This window comes from Haliotis cracherodii, unplaced genomic scaffold (assembly GCF_022045235.1).
Source record: "Haliotis cracherodii isolate W230 unplaced genomic scaffold, xgHalCrac1.p SCAF_8, whole genome shotgun sequence".
In the NCBI taxonomy this organism is placed as follows: domain Eukaryota; kingdom Metazoa; phylum Mollusca; class Gastropoda; order Lepetellida; family Haliotidae; genus Haliotis; species Haliotis cracherodii.
Window position 1 is genome coordinate 31,521,446 of NW_027266341.1, and position 19,116 is coordinate 31,540,561.

The following is a 19,116-nucleotide window of genomic DNA, read 5'->3' on the forward strand; positions in this document are numbered from 1 at the left end:
AATCACTGGTTTGTCTATTCAAGATTCGATTAGTACGGCGTTAAACACAACCACCTTACAGAAGGAGAAAGAACGGAGGAAGCGGCGATAAAATTAACTTAATAACAGCACACCGGCCTGTACCCTATGTGAACAGGGTTTGCAAAACGGTATTGGATATTTGGATTGAATCAAACTGGGCTGTAATAATACTATTGAATAGACAATAGACATTTTGGCTCCTACTCCATGAAGGTTCAAACTTCAATAAACTCACCCCAAGTGGAATTCATTTCTTAAATGAAAGAATATTTTTAAAAACCTTCTGAACGAACGACACCTTGACTATCCCTACAACATAGTTTACTCCATATGTCGACCGACCCTCTAAGATCCAGAGGAAAACAATTCTTCAGCAACCCATGCTTGCCGAAACAGGCGACTAACGGGATCGGGTGGTCAGGAACTACTACGATGCATGTCACCGTATCCCAATTGTTTAGAGATTAATGCTCATGTTATCAATAACCGGATTGTCTGGGCCAGACTCGATTATTTACAGACCACCGTCTGGAATATTGATGAGTGCAATTACCTTGAGTAATAACCTTGAAAATAACCTTGACCCCTTGGCATATCGATGTGTCAAAAATTACCAAGTGCGATAAAAGAGGTATAGGATATCCCTAATCCACGCACTGCATGATTTCAAAAACAAAAGTGTGGCGGCGACGTCGACATCAGTTAAAACCCCTAAGCATGCACATTTTATATGGTGTTGCTAGGTAACTATGAGGTGAGAAACGTAACAAGGTTCTTGAAGGAGACATATTTGTTTTTATTAGCAAAAGTTTACAGTCATAGTTGGTATAGAGAAAACTGTACAAACACAAACAACACATCCAGTATTCTAAGTAGCTACCATCGAGTCACAGTTATTAACAATAATCATTTCAGCTACCTTGCAGACATTTTTCATTTCACCGTCACTAATTATTAGAAATGACGAGATAGTTGTCGAGTTCTTGAGAACGTTACACTGTTGATTTTGATATGGCAGTCCAGCAAACGGCCTTGATTTCAGCCTGGTTTCCTTGGTAGGCTGCGCTTGCGCCACACTGAGTGTAAAAACAGCCTACCCAGAGAACCAGTCTACTTTGATTTATAATTCTAGCCAATTACGAATAAGGTTATCCAAACAACTATTCAGAGCGATTTCTCAAAATCGTTATTAGGTTTGCATTTAAAACATGGTATGTTTGATGTTAGTTTTGCACAAACACTCAAATTCTGTTACACGTCTGTCTTCAGTTGTTTAACTCAAGTTTTGTCTTTTGAATGTTTTGAAAATTAATTTGCATCTGTTCCAAGGGTAGTTTTCATGTTTCTCGGGTTAAGCTTTAGTGTCCACAAATAAGATATTAAAAATTATTTTAAAAATAAACTAATCTAATTGGGGATTTACATTTCCCCACTTTATTATGGTGTGCAGGACTCGACATTTGAGTACACGTCAACATTTCAAGTCCGTGACGATTTTTCATGATTCCCAGTGTTTTCAAGGTTCAAGGCTCGATTTTGTTTATAGTTATATTTATTTTGTTTATAGTTATAGTTATTTTGTTTATAGTAGGAAGTAAACATATGTGTCTAGTTCTACACATTTTAATAAAACCTGTTCGTTTAACCCCACAATGATGTAAACATTTTACGAACGCTTCCAAGACAAATTTATACACTATAACGAACGTCCATAGATCCTCGTAATATCGTCCATTGGGTACAGCTGGATATTGTCCTTTAACAAAGAGGCTATTATACTCAAGGAAATCAACACGAGCACTGTGCATATGTGTCATTACACTAAGTATTTAGAGACCTACCAAATTGTTTTCTTTGGTAGGCCTTATTTAGCACTTTTCAAAAAATATATCCCGCTGTATCACGCGACGACTATTCCACACTAAGTTATCATTCAAATTTGTCCAATCAACACATTATGTTATTTAACGTACTGAATAAAGTTAAACCGTCACTGGAGTAGTGAAATAGCTGATATAATTGTAACTTAAGCGATTGACAGCGATGAAGTGTCTCAAACATTACTCCCTTACATTGCATAGGGGAGATGTTCCCCGATCCTGTTGAAAACACACTTAAACGTATGGCACCTTTGGGTTATGAATTCAGTCAAAACGAGTCACCATATTTTGTATTTCATTGAAAAAACTTCTGGTACTGACCGGATTTGTTGAAAAAATCAATACATTCGTCATATTAAAATAGGTAAGTTCTGTGGTCGTTAAAACCATTTAAACTTTTACTTCAATTCTGTTTTCATGGATTTCAGACATCTGAAATCATATGATACAAATCAAAATTGTTTTCATGTAAACGTCCCCAACTCCCAATCAATAACATCGTTTTAATAGTGCATGAAGCGCCTGTAAAATGGCCAAGAGTTCTCTCAAGTCAGAGAAGAGACAACGCTTGATATGCAACAGGAAGACAGATCGATGTTTGTGTTTAAACACGCGTCTCTGACATTTAATACAACCATTAAAAACATCTCCCCAGGTCCCGAAAACATATCGGAGATAGCAGGATCACTCTTGTGTGGTTAGTTTTGGCAGTGGGGGTAACAAAAACATACGTATTATCAGAGACCATATGGTCTCTGGTATTATACACATTATATTACAACATTTCAAATATACAACCGAGTTGGCTATAGGCATCACAAACAACACAGTTCTGAAGACGGGTTGATCGGCGGCGTTAGTAAAACATATAAGGCACGCGTTTAACGCAGGCTGTTCACTCACACAACAGCGACATATGCAACCGTTTCCTCACCACGAGTCGTGTTATCAGTCCATCACTCAACACTTTTAACACAAACACGGTCCTGAGAGGAAGTTGATATTTACATCCATTGGGCCATGGCACACGTGTTCCGCAGGAAATTGAACTGTGAACGGATCTGCGATTGGACGAAATTATTCACTGCGGAGTAACTTCCGCTCACTCGGCCCCTCCAAGCATGCGCAGACGATTGTTTCGTTCCTTGTCGGGCCAGTTGGCCTACATGTAGCAGAATGAGCCACTGTTTGTATATTTTTCAGATCTTAAACAGCCACCCCCGATGCCGCTTCTTCATGGAAAATTTCAACTCCAGACATCCAAGTTGCGACCTGTTTTCATCCAAGATGCTCAATACAAGTTCATAGTCTCCCTGAAACAACGAATATGAATTAATAGGAATATTTAAGAGAGTTTGCTCACAAGTAAACGTTCTTAGCATGAGTGAGTGAGTGAGTTTGTATGCCTTTTGCATTATTTCCCAGCAATATGATGGCGGGGAACAACAGAAATGGGATTTCAACATTTACCCATGTGTGGAATCGAACCCGAGCCTGTGGCTTGATAAGCGAACGCTTAAGCCCAATAGGCTACCACACCATCATCTAATAGGATGGAACATGGATGACTGCAACTTGTCTGAAGTAAGGACACAAGCAGGTGAAAGAATATTGTTCCCGTGCAATTGTCAAAAGTCTGCGAAACGTGGATGTTGTGTACTGATTTTCGCAGAGGTCAGTAAACCTGGTGCTGGACACACCAAGGAGTGACTTCATGTGACTTCGGCGTGACGAGCGAATGTTTGACCACTTGTCTACTCTAAAGTGCCTTATAGTAATATTTCTGGGCAACGGACCAGGTAATTGACTAGGTGCGTATATGTATATATGTACTAGGTGTGTGTGTGTGTGTGCGTGTGTGCGTGCGTGTGTGCGTGCGTGCCACGCGCGCGCGCTTGTATACTTTTGTAATGGGCCGGTGGCTCATTACAGAATAAACAAAACCATAACAAACCGGAATAACAGTGGATTGGAAGTTAATAATTTTCTGTCTACTTTTTGTCGTTTCTTTTCTTTTTTGAAATACATTTACTCTTCTAGGTGTGTATATGTATATGCGCGCGCGCGCGCACGCACGCACGCACGCACGCACGCACGCACACACACACACACACACACACACACAAGCACGCACGCACGCATGCACACACACACACACACACACACACACACTCGATATCGCCCCCAAACATATTGTGGGGCCAAGTTTTCCCGGTCTGGCTTTTCTTTCTCCAGGTCAACGTATGTGCCTGTGTGTGTGCGTCAATAAAGTACAGACGTTCTCTTCAATTCATCAGTTTCCGGAAACATGGACTAGCAAGTATTACTGCATTAATAATAAATAATTTTGATAGGAAATTGGGCTTTATTTCATTTGAACAACGGGAGTTCACCACGAACACCTCGTTTCGGATAACACCTTTGCTGGCATTGTGTGTCACTCTCATATGCGTGCACCAAGCAATTGAGTTCTGTGTAATAGTGTGCGATATGAACCAAAGCAACTCTCGCTCCGATAACGGCAGACTGCTATTTCTAACCCATCTGTTTACTAATTCTCGAGTGAATCGTACAGGCTCAGAGCTTCGTGTCAACCGACCTGTCAGTGACTCATTGCTTCAGCCACAGGCCTATAAAGCTTATTAATGAATTTGAGAAAATTGGATGTTAAGAAGCTCTAGATTAGGTCCATAGATGTGTAAGCTGTGCTGCCGTGTGTGTAGGTGGTCCAACTTGAGTTATGGCCCCGGGGCAGTGAGGGATGCCCCCTGCCGTGAGGCCGAGACGTCTTGACTCGATGTTTCCTGGCCCGGGGGTGGGGAAGATGGGGAGGATGTAAATGGGGTGATGCGTACTTTGGTAAGGGAGGGGCAGAGGGAGTAGCTCCCCCGTCCGGGAGACAGAGGTGCTTCCTTGCCCGGGGGTAGGGGGGATGAAAGAGTGGAGGATGGTTTTATTTCACGCGAATGATTCGATGAAATATACTATGCGGATGATTAAATAAAAACGCCAGTACATACTCGTAAATGGAGGGACGACAAAACTATGAAAGGGATCCGAGCAACTCGAGCTGATATAGAATGCGCCGTACTAATAAAGAGTGAAAACAACGTAGTCATGAATGGACACAGGGAGCATGACATACTCATACAGGGAACGAGACACACACACACACAGAGGGAACATGACATACAGGGAAAAAGACATACTCATACAGGGAACATGACATACTCATACAGAGAACATGACACACTCATACAGGGGACATAACATACTCATACAGGGAACATGACACACTCATACAGGGAACATGACATACGCATACAGGGATCATGACATAATCATACTGGGGAACATGACACACCCACATCGGGAACATGACACACTCATACAGGGAACATGACACACTCATACAGGGAACATGACACACTCATACAGGGAACATGACACTCATACAGGGAACATGACACACTCATACAGGGAACATGACACACTCATACAGGGAACATGACACGCTCATACAGGGAACATGACATACTCATACAGGGAACATGACACACTCATACGGGGGACATGACACACTCATACTGGGAACACGACGCACTCACATAGGGAACATGGCACACTCATACAGGGAACATGACACACTCATACAGGGAACACGACGCACTCACATAGGGAACATGGCACACTCATACAGGGAACATGACACTCATACAGGGGACACGACGCACTCACATAGGGAACATGACACACTCACATAGGGAATACGACACACTCACATAGGGAACATGACACACTCATACAGGGAAAATGACATACTCATACAGGGAAGAAGACACACTCATACAGGGGAACGTTTCAGCATTATAAATAACTGATACAGATTTGACATATTTTTTACTTAATCGAGCACGGACAAACTAACAAACATAATCAGGGCAATTTGGGAACATTTTTCGCAAATTTTGATTGTAGGATCCAAGCACGGCCCAGGGACGCAACTTTGTGAAGTAAATTGCGGCGCTTTAGATCCCTGTGGTATTTGTGCCCCCATGTAAACTGAGGCTTCTGTCACACCCTATTATAACGACTAGGTGAACCAACAACTAAACAACTTAAAAGTATACCAAAGTTTGGGTTTGGAAAGAAAACCATGGGAGACTCTGGTGGCGTGAATAAAGTTTGAACGAAGAACTACAAAAATGCTTGATGACTTGTCCTGCCAGTTTAAGCAGAGATGTCAGCACGGGTACACCACGTAGTCGCCGTTAAAATCTGGTTGGGACAGTTCACATATATCAGCTTTGCAACAATTGCCCTAATTGTGTATCCCTTTACACCCACTACCTCGTTATCTGGAAATGCATATCTGCATGGATAGGTATGTCATTAAGGTTAAAAATAGTCTGTCATGTTTCTTCACATTGCAAACGTAAAAACTCCATTTCTTTTAAGTTTTTCACAGTCATTTATCTGTCTTAAACAGGAAATACGTGCTTATTTACAGGCCAGTATACAACAAAAACGGTGACAGCCTTTCCTGATAATAATTGTACCTTCCAAAGCAAACGCATTTATCAAAACAGAAAGATCACGTTAAGAGCCGAGGATTGAATCAGTGCCTTTTGTGTAGAAATTCAGCTTCAGTCTAATTTGTAATCACGTGACAATGCCATCCCGTTGAAGCCTTTAATTTTCCCTACACCCCGAAAGTGGGCGTGGTCGGAGGTCTCTTCTTGTGAGGCTGAATGGGTGTTGGATGGATAGCATGGACCACCGTCATCTGACGTAGAACTGAACACCGGCGATGATTTACAAACCCATTAACCTCGTGGCACTGCGAATTTGACAATGCCTTCAGAATTTAGTTTCAAAAGTTGACTTTTGAAAGGTGATTGGCTCCCGCAAAAAAATTCAGCCTGTTTCTGAATAGGTGTGAGGTCTCGACGTTCACACAACAGCACAGTTCTCGCTTGAAAGCTTAACATTATCACACCTTTGTGAGATGGGACTGATGCGAAAGTTTTGAAAAATACAGCATTATGTCTCCCTGTCTGTCCTTGTTGCGTTTGTTATTTCAACGCGGAGGTGAGAGGGAGGGGGCACAGATTTAACTGAACGGATCCTGTTCGTGCAAAAAATGTAGTTAACATTAGCCCCCTCCCCCCGCTGTTGCCATGTCAACCATGACGCCAAACGACAGACCCGTATTTCAGTAAACGCTATTGTAAATGAATTAAGGCCAAAGTGAATATATTTCTTATCTAGACCAGGGTTGGTCCCACCTGGCTTATAGAATTACAGATTCGGGAGTACAATGACCACTTGTGCCCAGAAGGGATTTCATCTGTATCATATGGGATGTAGACCTTATATTTGGTCCCGTTTTATAGCTTCATGAGTAATTCTATGCAGGTATACCCTTTGGAATAATGATCAAGTACATGTGTGTTTGAAGGAAAACGTTGTGTTAGAATGTCTTGGCTTAGGCTAGGACAGGGTAGAATATACTAGTCGTTCCAACTATGTCTGATTGGTCAACGCCTGTTTGCTTGGACCAGAAAACCGGTGGTCGATGACATGAACAAAGCCTCACGTCTCAAACGGTAAACCCTCGTAAACACGCACAGACAGAGAGCGAGAGCGAGACAGGCAGGCAGACAGACAGAGACAGACAGGCACAGAGAGAGGGACAGACAGACAGACAGACAGGCACACAGACACACAGAGATGGAGGGGGAGGGGGTGCGGATATTGCAATTAAGCCCATTGTAAATGTCAGATGGCACAAAATGAAATGTACAAACACGTTTTGAAGTAGTTTTTCATGCAGGTTTTTTTAACGACACAATCAGTGTATGTCAGTGTCAACGACGAGTTATAAGTTCTTTCGTACTGCGAAGAGAAAACCTGAAACTTGTTAATCTCTGAGAGAAAGAGGGGTCAACGAAACAGGCGAATATTGCAATTAAACCAATTGTTAATGTCTGATGGCATTAAATGTACATAAAATTACATACACTTACATTTATTAGAGCGCCAGCAAAGCCGTTTATTTTTGGAACATTGACCGGCACCCTGGACACCGTGAAGTCCCCGGCCTGGAAGGGGCAATGGCACTGCACGTTATACGACCGTAACGTCTTCGGACAACCAGAGTGCTCATACTTCTCCAGGCGGTGGCATATATTATCATACGTGCTGAAATAAAAACACACTGGTATATCTAATATGGTATGGTACGTTTCAAATGTATCTTCCTTGAGAAGTATATATAAAGAGAGAGAGAATCTCACCCGAGATTTGTTTATTATCCAACATCATTCTTCCAACTTTTTCAGTTTGTAGACAGTAATAAGCAGTGTCTAAAGTGTAAAAAGTACTGCTAACAGCTTCACTAGCAGAGCCATTGGTGATGTCATTTGATTGTGACGTCATGGTAACCAATGACGTCACAATGGTCTGCAAAACATTGTGATGCAATGTCATTGCAGCGATATCTACAGTGTAGATATCGCTTGATCTCACCCAAGCGATATCTCCTGTGGGAGCCAGTTTTGGATGATATATACCTCTCCAGGAAGAGAATGAAACTATATATATATATATGGAACTTTATGCTAACGCGCGAAATACAGAAACAAAACTAGGACTATTGTTTATATTTATTTTTTATCCACAGTACGTTTTTCAGCATTTCCAGTTAACAATATATTTTTTTCAAAAACCTGAGGCACCATTTTTCCATCTCACCCACCCCAGGAGATCAGTGGCGTGTCCGACCCGTGAAGATCCGGGTTAGAATAGGTCTTCAGCAACCCATTCTTGCCGTAAAAGGCGACTTTGCTTGTCGTGAGAGGCGACTAACGGGATCAGGTGATCAGGCTCGCTGACTTGCTTGATGCATGTCATCGTATCCCAACTGGATGGATCGATGCTAATGATATCAATCACTTGGTTGTCTGGTCCGGACTCGATTATTTACAGACCGCCGTCTAAAGCTGGAATATTGCTGAGTGTGGCGTTAAACAACAAACAAACAAACACAAGTGGCGCGCCCATTATAGCTGTAATTCGGACGGATAACTCACCAGGACCCGATGTGATTATCAAAGCAGGGGATCATGAAGGGAATCCCAAAGAAATACTTCATGATGCTGAGTTCAACAGAAACCCGTCGAGGAAGGTCCTCCGTGACGTTGCCAGTGAAGCTGACGTAGAGAGTACCGGGGATAATCACTGGCATAGGACTAGCTTTGACGTCATAGAAGTGGATTGGGCGATTTGTTTCTTTACCTGCAAAGAAAAGGAGTGCGTGAGTTGAGTTTAACGCCGCTTTGAACAGTATTCCAGTTATATCATGGCGTGTTAGCCTATTGCGGGAGGAAAGACCGAAGTGATGCATGTAGCAGACTTTTACCACTTTGGTGAAACCCATGAGCACGGGTATGGTGCTGACAAACCTAGAAACATAATCAGGGCGAACAGAGATTATGACTGGAAATAAAGACGCTATGTGATGATACATACAACTCAAATTCGTCTCAAGAGAAGTTGAAGAACTTCCGATATTATCATATGGCTATAGTTATCTAGCCATGACAGATTAACTTTAGTAATATGAAAAAGTCTGGTATGGTTTTGGTTTGGTATTGGTAGCCCAAAGTGTGGGCAATAATAACTTTTTTTCCATTTCTGAGTTTAAGTTCAGAATAAATATAATTTAGTCAATTTTAACTGACAACATATTTTCACGTGTATACAATTATTTCAAAAAAATCTTACGTAACGGAACCTTACCAAGTTAATAGTCAATTCAAACAAACAAAACCCGTAAATATCCGGGGTAGAATAGGTTTTCAGCAACCGATGCTTGCCGTAAAAGGCGACTATGCTTGTCGTAAGAGGCAACTATCGGGATCGGGTGGTCAGGCTCGCTGACTTGCTTGATGCATGTCATCGTATCCGAATTAGATGGATCGATGCTCATGATGTCAATCACTGAATTGTCTGGTCCAGACTTGATTATTTACAGACCGCCGTCATATAGCTGGAATATTGCTGAGTTTGGCGTTAAACAACAATCAATAAATCAAACCAAACAAACAAGATGTCAAATTACTTTGTTGAGAATTGCTGTACTTCCAATTTGATTAGAATACTTGACAAACGGAACGTATGCCGTTTAATCTAAGATGTAAAATCTGTAACAATGCTGTTAGGGAATATCATTTTTATGTATTTGTCCCAGGAATGTAGAATCACGTCATAAATGTCTTGAGGACATACCCCTCCATATTGACAGGGACAACATTTCAAAATTTGAAATCTTGTGATTTCGGATTTTTTTATTTTTTTTGTAATCATCTTCCCGAGCCAGGGCCGTTAACTGACTATAAAAGTCTAGTTACCGTCCTGATCGGACTCGGCTGGAAATTTCTGGGAACGGTCGATAGTGCCACTGGTGGCTATAACGAATTATGGCCCTTCCATGTCCCTTCTATTGACCAATGAGATTTCACCTCTCCTATCAGTTGCATTTGCTTCAAACAAAATGGCGGCACCCAGTCAAGACGACCTGAACGAGAAAAAAAAATCTATAGTGTAACAAAACGAGTCTCATCTCGCGAAGTGTATCAAATCACTTGAGCACCTTGATACAAAACATGAAAAGATTTCAAAAGGATGTGGCGATACAATGCTTTGCGAATCCTGCAGTCGACCGAAATCTGCACTTTGAAATCCATGTTGTTTACAAACCGGCGGTCTTGTTCGTTACGCGATGTTAATTGGACTATATGCATAGACTCGTTTATCCAGCCAAAATGTAACTCCGGAATTCCAGCCTAGTTCGGCAAGGTTAGAAATTGGGTTATTATAGTCAGTTAACGCCCTTGCCTCGGGAAGATGTACAGTAACTATATCAAGGGTGCATTTGCTGAGCGTTCGTCGTACAACTAAGAGTCACATACCTGTAACATCATGAATGTTAGCCTCTAACTCTCATATAAATATTATTTGCAAACAGCACTTTTTTACATGGACCCAACGCCTTATACACAAGAGAATTGATTGCTATTATTAGCAATATGTGCTGGGAACAAATTGATCTGGAATTTGTAGAAATCTGAATACAAAAGGTCCGAACAGTTTTTTATACTCAGACAAATCAAGCCTATCACAACATAAAGCCCTCGCCACTGCGTCATGGCATCCAAATCAGAAACCACAAAATCATGAATATTTCGGTAGGTATTCATTTACCAGTTCATGATCTACTGAGGTATTTTTCACAAAATAATCTTCCAAATACAAGTAGGGGTAATCCCTGTTTATAATTCTTTTTTTATCTCGTATCACTAAGATCAACCAGGTTTCCAAGCTGGCATTACATTTCCACCAATCCCAACACCTGTGCAATAATCTCGATTTATCACCTGGAACAAACTTCCGTAAATAAATGACGTCATGGCGACGAGATCCCCGTGGTTTCTCGCTGGGCGATCGCAATACCGTTTGTTATCATACATGTCAAATAACGAAAGATAAACAGATAAACAGGGAACATCCTAGGGTGCTAAAGACTTTTATCGACCCTGGTTATTTATGAGAAGAGCAGGAAGTTTGTTTGTGAATTACCCACGTCTGTATGAATGAATGCTCCTAGCATCCGGACATTCAAATCTTTACGTCGAGCGATGTTATGATATTGCAGCGGTACCGCTGTGTAGGCATCGCTACACCCCAACTGTGCGTGGAGTTGGTAATATTTATATCGTTATGTTTTCGGCGGATTCACTTACGGAATAAAAACAAATTTCCTCTTAGGATTACATGTGATGCACATGGGTGCCGATCTACCGTGAAATCATTTCTACAACCTTAACGTCCATTAACATAACGTCATACTCTGTAATTCGGTTATTCCGAGCGAGGAATAAAACAAAATGACTAAGTTGATCGTTTTGATAATACTTGAATTGACAGAGAATTAGAAGCGTAAACAAGACTAAAATTAGGAGATAAAACTTTTCTGTTTTAAGATTTAAGGTGGTTCATCGTTATACGATCTACCATGACTCAAATACCTTTTTAAAACGGATTCTTTTTTTGCGCACGTATTCAGTAAAGTAGTGCGGTCAGAAGTGGTTACGACTCATTGCTCACTTCAAATCGAATAAAATAACCAATCAAAATAGATACTCCTTCAATGCCATGGTACAATCGTGTATAAAGTTAATGACAAAAGATACACGCTCTAGTTAAAAAAAGCCATGACATTTTAACACTAGCGTCGCATATATTTGGTACATATTTCATCTACATGTTTAAATACCACAGCAACAAAGATATCTAAATACACAATACCAACCGGAGAAAGAGAACAATAAGATCAACCAACCTAATGTCAGTTATTCAATCTCTTTACTTTTTAGGCGAAAGGATATCAGGGTTTATATTGTATTCTTGTGTTCCTACCAAAGTGTATATTTTATATCTCAATAGAATGTTTGGGATTACAGCAATATTTCTGTACGGGTTGATTAAGAACAGCTAGACCAAGGTAATTTTTCCTAACCTTACCTATTGGCCATGATGTCTTAGTCGCGACTCAGGGAGCCTCAGTTCGTTTTCTCCGATATTAAATCAGCAATGAAATTCTACATAAAATGCGTAATTTATCATGCCTTATTTACCATCACCGCGGGGGGTCCCATCTTTCCAACGATCGTAGATTTAGTCTAAGCGGCAGTTCTAACGCCGCGGCAAGGGAGATAGAGAGGGGACGCGGTTTAAAGGCGGTGGGGTATAAAACGGCGGTTTGAGGACTTCACAGAAGCACCAGTAATTACTGAGAAGATCACACGGTAACAGGCCAAGTTCAGAAGGTGTAGATGAAGAAAACATAGCAGTGGTTGCTATAAAACAGACACAAATGCCTCCACTTTCATCATGAGTCTTATAGTTAACCGCATCACGGTTTAAGGGGACCGGACGCGAGGTATGGCATTAACACAGGAACACTGTAATCATCACGAGGGATCAAAGCAAGTTGGCGGCGCGTCAAGAAGCCCTGTTACAGATTGTCACAAGTGATGGTTTTTAGTTATTCACATATGAACCTCTGTTTGTTTATTAGCTATCTAGCAAACCGCCTGTATATGTTTGTATTTTCCAGCAGTTCGTCTAAGAATTTAGCTGTCAACATGCCTAGATTGTGGAATGAAGATCTCTAGCGCCTCTACAGCTACCCTGAATAGACAGTGCTAAACTCGAACTAATCTGATTATAAACGTGTATGTCGATTTAATGCCGCCATTTCGATACTCCGGATAACAGGAAATAACATTCAACTCGAATTTGTCCACTTTTGTAGATCGATGTCAGCTTCAAACAAGCCATTTCTCTTCGTCCTCACGATAACAAGTCAAGTATATCCTTACATCCGGGTACACTGGACCCCGTTTCAGAAAACTATCTTAGCGCTAAGACGATCGTAACTTAAATACAAACTCGTACAACTCTAACTGCATCGTACCGTACCAGACTGCCTTCGTTGTGTAGTGTTCAATCCAGCATTAGACACTAGTCCATATAATGATAACATGTAGCAAAACCCTTAAAATGGCAAATTTCTACTAGTCCTTATGGTGCCTTAACTGTTGGGCAGTTTGGCAAGGACTACAGGACAGGTGCCAATTTCTAACCCTGCAATCCCTGCAGCGTCATACTAAAATACGTTAAAAGATTGTACTTGTTGTTTCATTGCCTAAGCGAATTTCATTGCCTAAATGAAACAAGGACTGCGCCTGAGTGGGTTAATCGTTATCCATATTAACTGCAACATGGTGTCTAAGTGGGCTAGTACTATAAAACCGACCTCAGTCAGGACTAGCAAAAATAACCACACACACACGCATGCATGCACGTCATTAAATAAGTGTAATAATCTTAAACGTCACGTTAAACCCCATTCACTATCAGTCATGTTATTTTTCACCCTTGTTCATAGCAAATACCTGTATGATATAAATACACTAATGTTAAATTTAGCGAAGGCACATTCAGTAGCGAGAATATTCATTAAATTAATTTCATTGTGAAATGAATCATAAATTGTTACAAGTAAGACAGAAAGATTCCAAATAAAACTATTTTGGAAATTTAATCATCAAATAATAAACATTTTGGCTCTCGTTTCAGTCGGGGGAACATTCTTGCAGTCAAGATCATTTTGAATTAAGAATTCCAGTTACACATTTTGTCATGTATTTTTATCTAAAGTTTATCTTGCAAAAGAAAAGAAACAAAAAGATTGATTTCAATGGAGCTTAAATATTCTTATCATCGTATATTAATGGAAAACAGTTTAGTTCCAATCTGAGACATGAAACCACATGGCAGAAACTTCTCGCCGCTAAAAGTATCTCCCAAACACATGATCACTTACGGTTGGGGTGAAAAAAACGATAAACTGCCAGAGAATGCCAGAGAATTGTTTGGTATAGTTGTATGTACTCTACTGTGCCTGACAGGCGATTTAGACAGGGGAATTATAGATACAACGATATGCTATGCCACCTTGCTAAACATCCCGTCATGGCCGGAGTTCGGTCTTGAAGCGCGCTTAGCATCGTGGGTGGCGCTTGGCCGTCAAACAGGTCTATTACTTCCCGTGTGATTTGACGAGAGCGAAAAGAGAAAAAATGGCGACCAGCTCTCGTTGATTTCTCGTAATTTTAGTCTCGTCTATTTATTCTGCTATTTTCTCGTCTCTTTCCATTTCCATATCTATATCGTCCTTCTAACTTGAAACTGCATGGTATCCTATGAGAGCGGGGTTAGATAAGATAGCCCAGCGGCAAATTAGCCCTGCTTCTGAACACTGCTTGTAAAATCTTGGTAACCAACCGCCCATTCTCATTATCAAATGTATGCTTGAATGTTTTTGAATAAGACTAAATTAATGCCTTTGATTTCATGGAAATAGATTAGATTTGCGTGGCGAATTTGTATTTATGTCGTATCCAGACAATCTAAGTTTCGTTTCGTTTCATATTTGAATTTATCATTTGATAATGAAACTGATTTCGTATGATTAATATCTCCCATGCTGTTTCGGCGCCAGTCTCCCTCTATCGGAATATACTTTTTAACTTTTAATTCGCTTTAAAATAAATGATAAACAATAACCGGATGTGACCGAAATAGTCTCAAAGTGCAGAGATGTGACGTAAAACCCGGACCAGCCGGTTCAGATCGAGGGCCTATACACCTGGCCGCGAGTTTTATTGGGCCTTAATTGACACGATGGTAGCATTGAGTGTCCCGAACAACATTTATAGAAATGTTCGGGCCACATTAAGAGGCGAGGTCGCCGAGTGCAACCTCAGGAATAACAAATGTTCTGGGGTAAAGCCGGTGCAGAGGTTTGCGAAATTCGAAGCTTGACTCGCAATTAGGTGTCTTCTGAATGCTATACTAAACATTCCGTACCAAGCCACACTAGTGGAACGGGTATTCGTCATCGGACTGGCGTTGGCTCCCATGTTGAAGCATGTTTTTCTATGACAGGCCAACACCTGGACTCATACTGACGGTGATTCCTTTCAGTGTGTTCTTTGCCAGAGGACATAGGTGAGGTGAGGTGAAATTGGGTTTAACGTCGCGTCCAAGATTATTGCACTTATATAGCGACGTGCATGCGCGTGTATGTGTGTGTGTGGCTGCTTGTACTAGTCCGGACTGATGCCGATTTATAGTGCTAGCTCACTGAGATACCATGCCGCAGTTTAACATGAATACCCCACTCAGACACAGTATACTGACTCCGAGCCGACCAGTCCTTGTTTTAGCCCCTTAATGCCGAGCGCCAGACAGGGTAACAACAAGTACAATCTTTTAACGTCTTTTTGTATGACGCGGCCCGGGATCGAACCCTGGACCTTCCGCTCTCCGGGCGGACGCTCTACCACAAGACCACGGAGGCGGTCGCCAGAGGACATAGAACTTGAAATTACGACATGATCTTAAAAAGCGTTTTAGGATGTATTGCAAACTAAAATACGTATGCAGACATTTGATATACATAGAAAATTAAACAAATAACAAAACGCTTCAACATTTAGTTGATCTGTAATTATAACGTATTCATTTACTTAACGCCACAGCGTTGCATCTCATCTCATTCTGCTTGAAATATCCCGTGAAACCCTATGTAGCAAATTTGTGAATCGTTAATTGCTTTGTAATACATTAGACAACTAAAATAAAATGTTTAAGATATAAGATTTAATAAGTAATAATTTAAATAGTTTAAAACATAGATAAATAACAATACGGTACACGCTACTAATTATACACGAACATGGCTTAAAAGTTTCTTATCACCAAAAGTCAAAAGATGCTATATTGTATGCGACAAGTACAATGGTTACGTATTCAGAATTTTTTTTACCGAATGGGATATATCTTGTGAAATATTCCCACGAACAGTGGTCTTATGCAGATACATGCCACATTAATCATGCAAGTTTAACCGAGTTTATTTCAACAAGGCAGTCAATGGCAGCCCACCATCATAATACGCGAGGCCAGAACCCCAGCAAGCGCAACTGACAACGGGTGATTTTCGTGTCATTACGCCGAGTTTCAATGCGAGCATTCCGAACCTTCACTGGAATGTTGTCAATTGGTGTGTTCCGATGTTGACAGGCACAATACATGACTCTTAACATGACCAGATGAAAGTGTCGGGAATCACCGTAGGACAATCCAATGCATGTTGACAAGCGGCTATTCAATAAATCCCCCGCGTTCATTCAGTCAAATTAATTTATTCGCTACGACATATGCAGAAAGTGTTCTCGTACTGTTCACACAGAATCTCCCGGTCACGAGTTTCAACTTAGGGTCACTACAGGTGCGCTACGTCACTGTATGGAGTTCACACCTGGCAATTTGCTGCCGGGAAATTCCTATACAATTCCCATGTGTACCAGTGTAGAGTCTTCCGACACGATAACTCATAATAGCATTGATATTATTTTATATGAAGTACACTTTTCTTGGTCATTGCGAAGAAAGTTTTATCATTTTGAACTCATAACACGAATATATGAATACAGTTTGCAAAGACCTAATATCGTAATACCGAATCAGTATTACGGGTGGTTTTATAGGCTTGTGGTGAAAGCGATTTCACACTAGGCTATTTAAGATACCCTTGCCTTCCCTCGTCTTCATACTGAAAAGATAGTTGAACCCACTATCTAAATATCTAAAGTCAACGAGAATAAACTGTCTTGATTATCTGCCGAAACAGGTTCCATTGGGCGTAAAAGGAAAACTGGCGGTGAAAATTTATATTAACGGATCACTGTATTTCATTAATGACACCAGGGGTTCCCGAAAAGTAATCACTTATCTAAGTCACCATGCATATATCTTCAGAGTAACAGTGGTATTTCGTCAAAAAAGATTTTCACGAGGTAATCAGTACCCGTTAAATTAGTACCGTTTCTCATCTCGATTCCATAGACAACTGTGCGATTGTTCATCAGTATTAAACACAAACGTCGCCTAAAACGCGACAGGTACGCAAATATATCGCGCCGTGTTCGCGTCCGTGGGGTGCGTTTGTGTTTGGAATACGGTACTCTTCAACACTGACGTCGCGTATCCGTCGCTTTCGAGGGGACATATGTTTGTGGACTACGGTACTCTTCAACACTGACGTCGCATATCCGTCGCTTTCGAGGGGAAATGTGCTTGTGGACTACGGTACTCTTCAACCAAGACGTCGCGTAACGGTCGCGTTCGAGGGGACATGTTTGTGGACTACAGTACTCTTCAACACTGACGTCGCGTACCCGTCGCGTTCGAGGTGACATGTGTTTGTGGACTACGGTACTCTTTAACCATGATGCCGCGTAACGGTCGTGTTCGAGGAGACATATGTTTGTGGACTACGGTACTCTTTAACCATGACGTCGCGTAACGGTCGTGTTCGAGGTGACATGTGTTTGTGGACTACGGTACTCTTTAACCATGACGCCGCGTAACGGTCGAGTTCGAGGGGACGCATGTTGTGTACAGTAGTGTAAGGCGCTTGCTGAATGTACATGGCCCCATTGAGGTGTGGAGCGCGGCAACTTTCTCACAACTGCGGTTAGCTCCTCTGCGGTTTTTCCACGCTTAGTCAACTCGTAAACAAGCAGACCATACAACAACACTTGTACGTTCCGCGGGGGTTCTAGGAGAATGGGGCGAAAGGGGGAGCGTTTGTGTTGTACACACAGCAAAACCACAAGATTATCCGCGTTCAGGGTCCAGCGTAACTATTCTCAGCCCTGACTTTGTATTAGTATCGAAACTTCCGCTGTGCTGAGCTTTTCGCCTTATAGTTATTATGAGAGGCGGGATTTGCTTCTCAGCTGAAGACTTTCTGACTTAAGGTTATGAACATAAGTGTTGGTGAAATAGGATAAACATTATGACACGCATTGTGCGTTACCACAGGCCTATAATAGCATTACTTTGACACCGTGTATTGTGCTTATCTTACACACCGTCAACACAGCAATTACTTTCTGCAGTATGGTGCTGGAAATAAAGCGACAAAACCCGTTCCGTGAAGGATGCACGAACCAGGAAGGGGATTAGAACATTTTGCTTAACTTTTTACATTAAATTAAAATATTAATTAAATGTCCACAATATATTATGGGTTTTTTCTACTCTGCGTCTGTTGTTTGTTGTTTTACGCTGCATTCAGCAATATTCTAGCTGTATCGCGGTATCCAGTAAATAATCATCCTCGATTGTCCATTGTGTATTATATCTGCATTCGCCAACATAGCTTCGTTTCGGAATTGATGTCACCGCCTTGTGTCTCTGAAAACTAAGGATAGAATCCCTCTCGCTCGGGAGAGTAATTTGATTAGACGGCTCTTTCAGCGTAGACTCCTTCAAATCGGTCTCAAATGTGGGTATGTACGAATTGACCCTGGATATTTATCATAGTACAGTTGGTATATAATACACTGGGCAATCGAGGATCGAAACGCAAAGAGCTTTGGCCAATGTTTGTAAGCATGGTAAGTTGGAAAACGCTCAACTTATGGTGCCATGACATTCGGCCATAAGTCAGTACTTATGAAAACATGATCTGTTTGTTTGTTGTGTAAAGCCCACTCGTTGATCTTCCAGC

At 41.3% G+C, this 19,116-nt stretch overlaps 1 protein-coding gene across 1 annotated transcript in view; it reads right to left on the bottom strand.

Moving 5' to 3' along the window:
• Positions 1-810: 810 nt before the first annotated feature.
• Positions 811-19,116, bottom strand: part of LOC139449655 (ganglioside GM2 activator-like) — a 29,110-nt gene continuing 10,804 nt past the window's right edge. The window contains exons 2-4 of the mRNA XM_071231136.1: positions 8,996-9,200; positions 7,931-8,105; positions 811-3,214 (exon numbers count right to left, since the gene is read on the bottom strand). Coding sequence (XP_071087237.1) covers positions 3,101-3,214; positions 7,931-8,105; positions 8,996-9,200 — 494 coding nt within the window. The 3' untranslated portion in view covers positions 811-3,100. The remainder of the gene's footprint in view (positions 3,215-7,930; positions 8,106-8,995; positions 9,201-19,116) is intronic.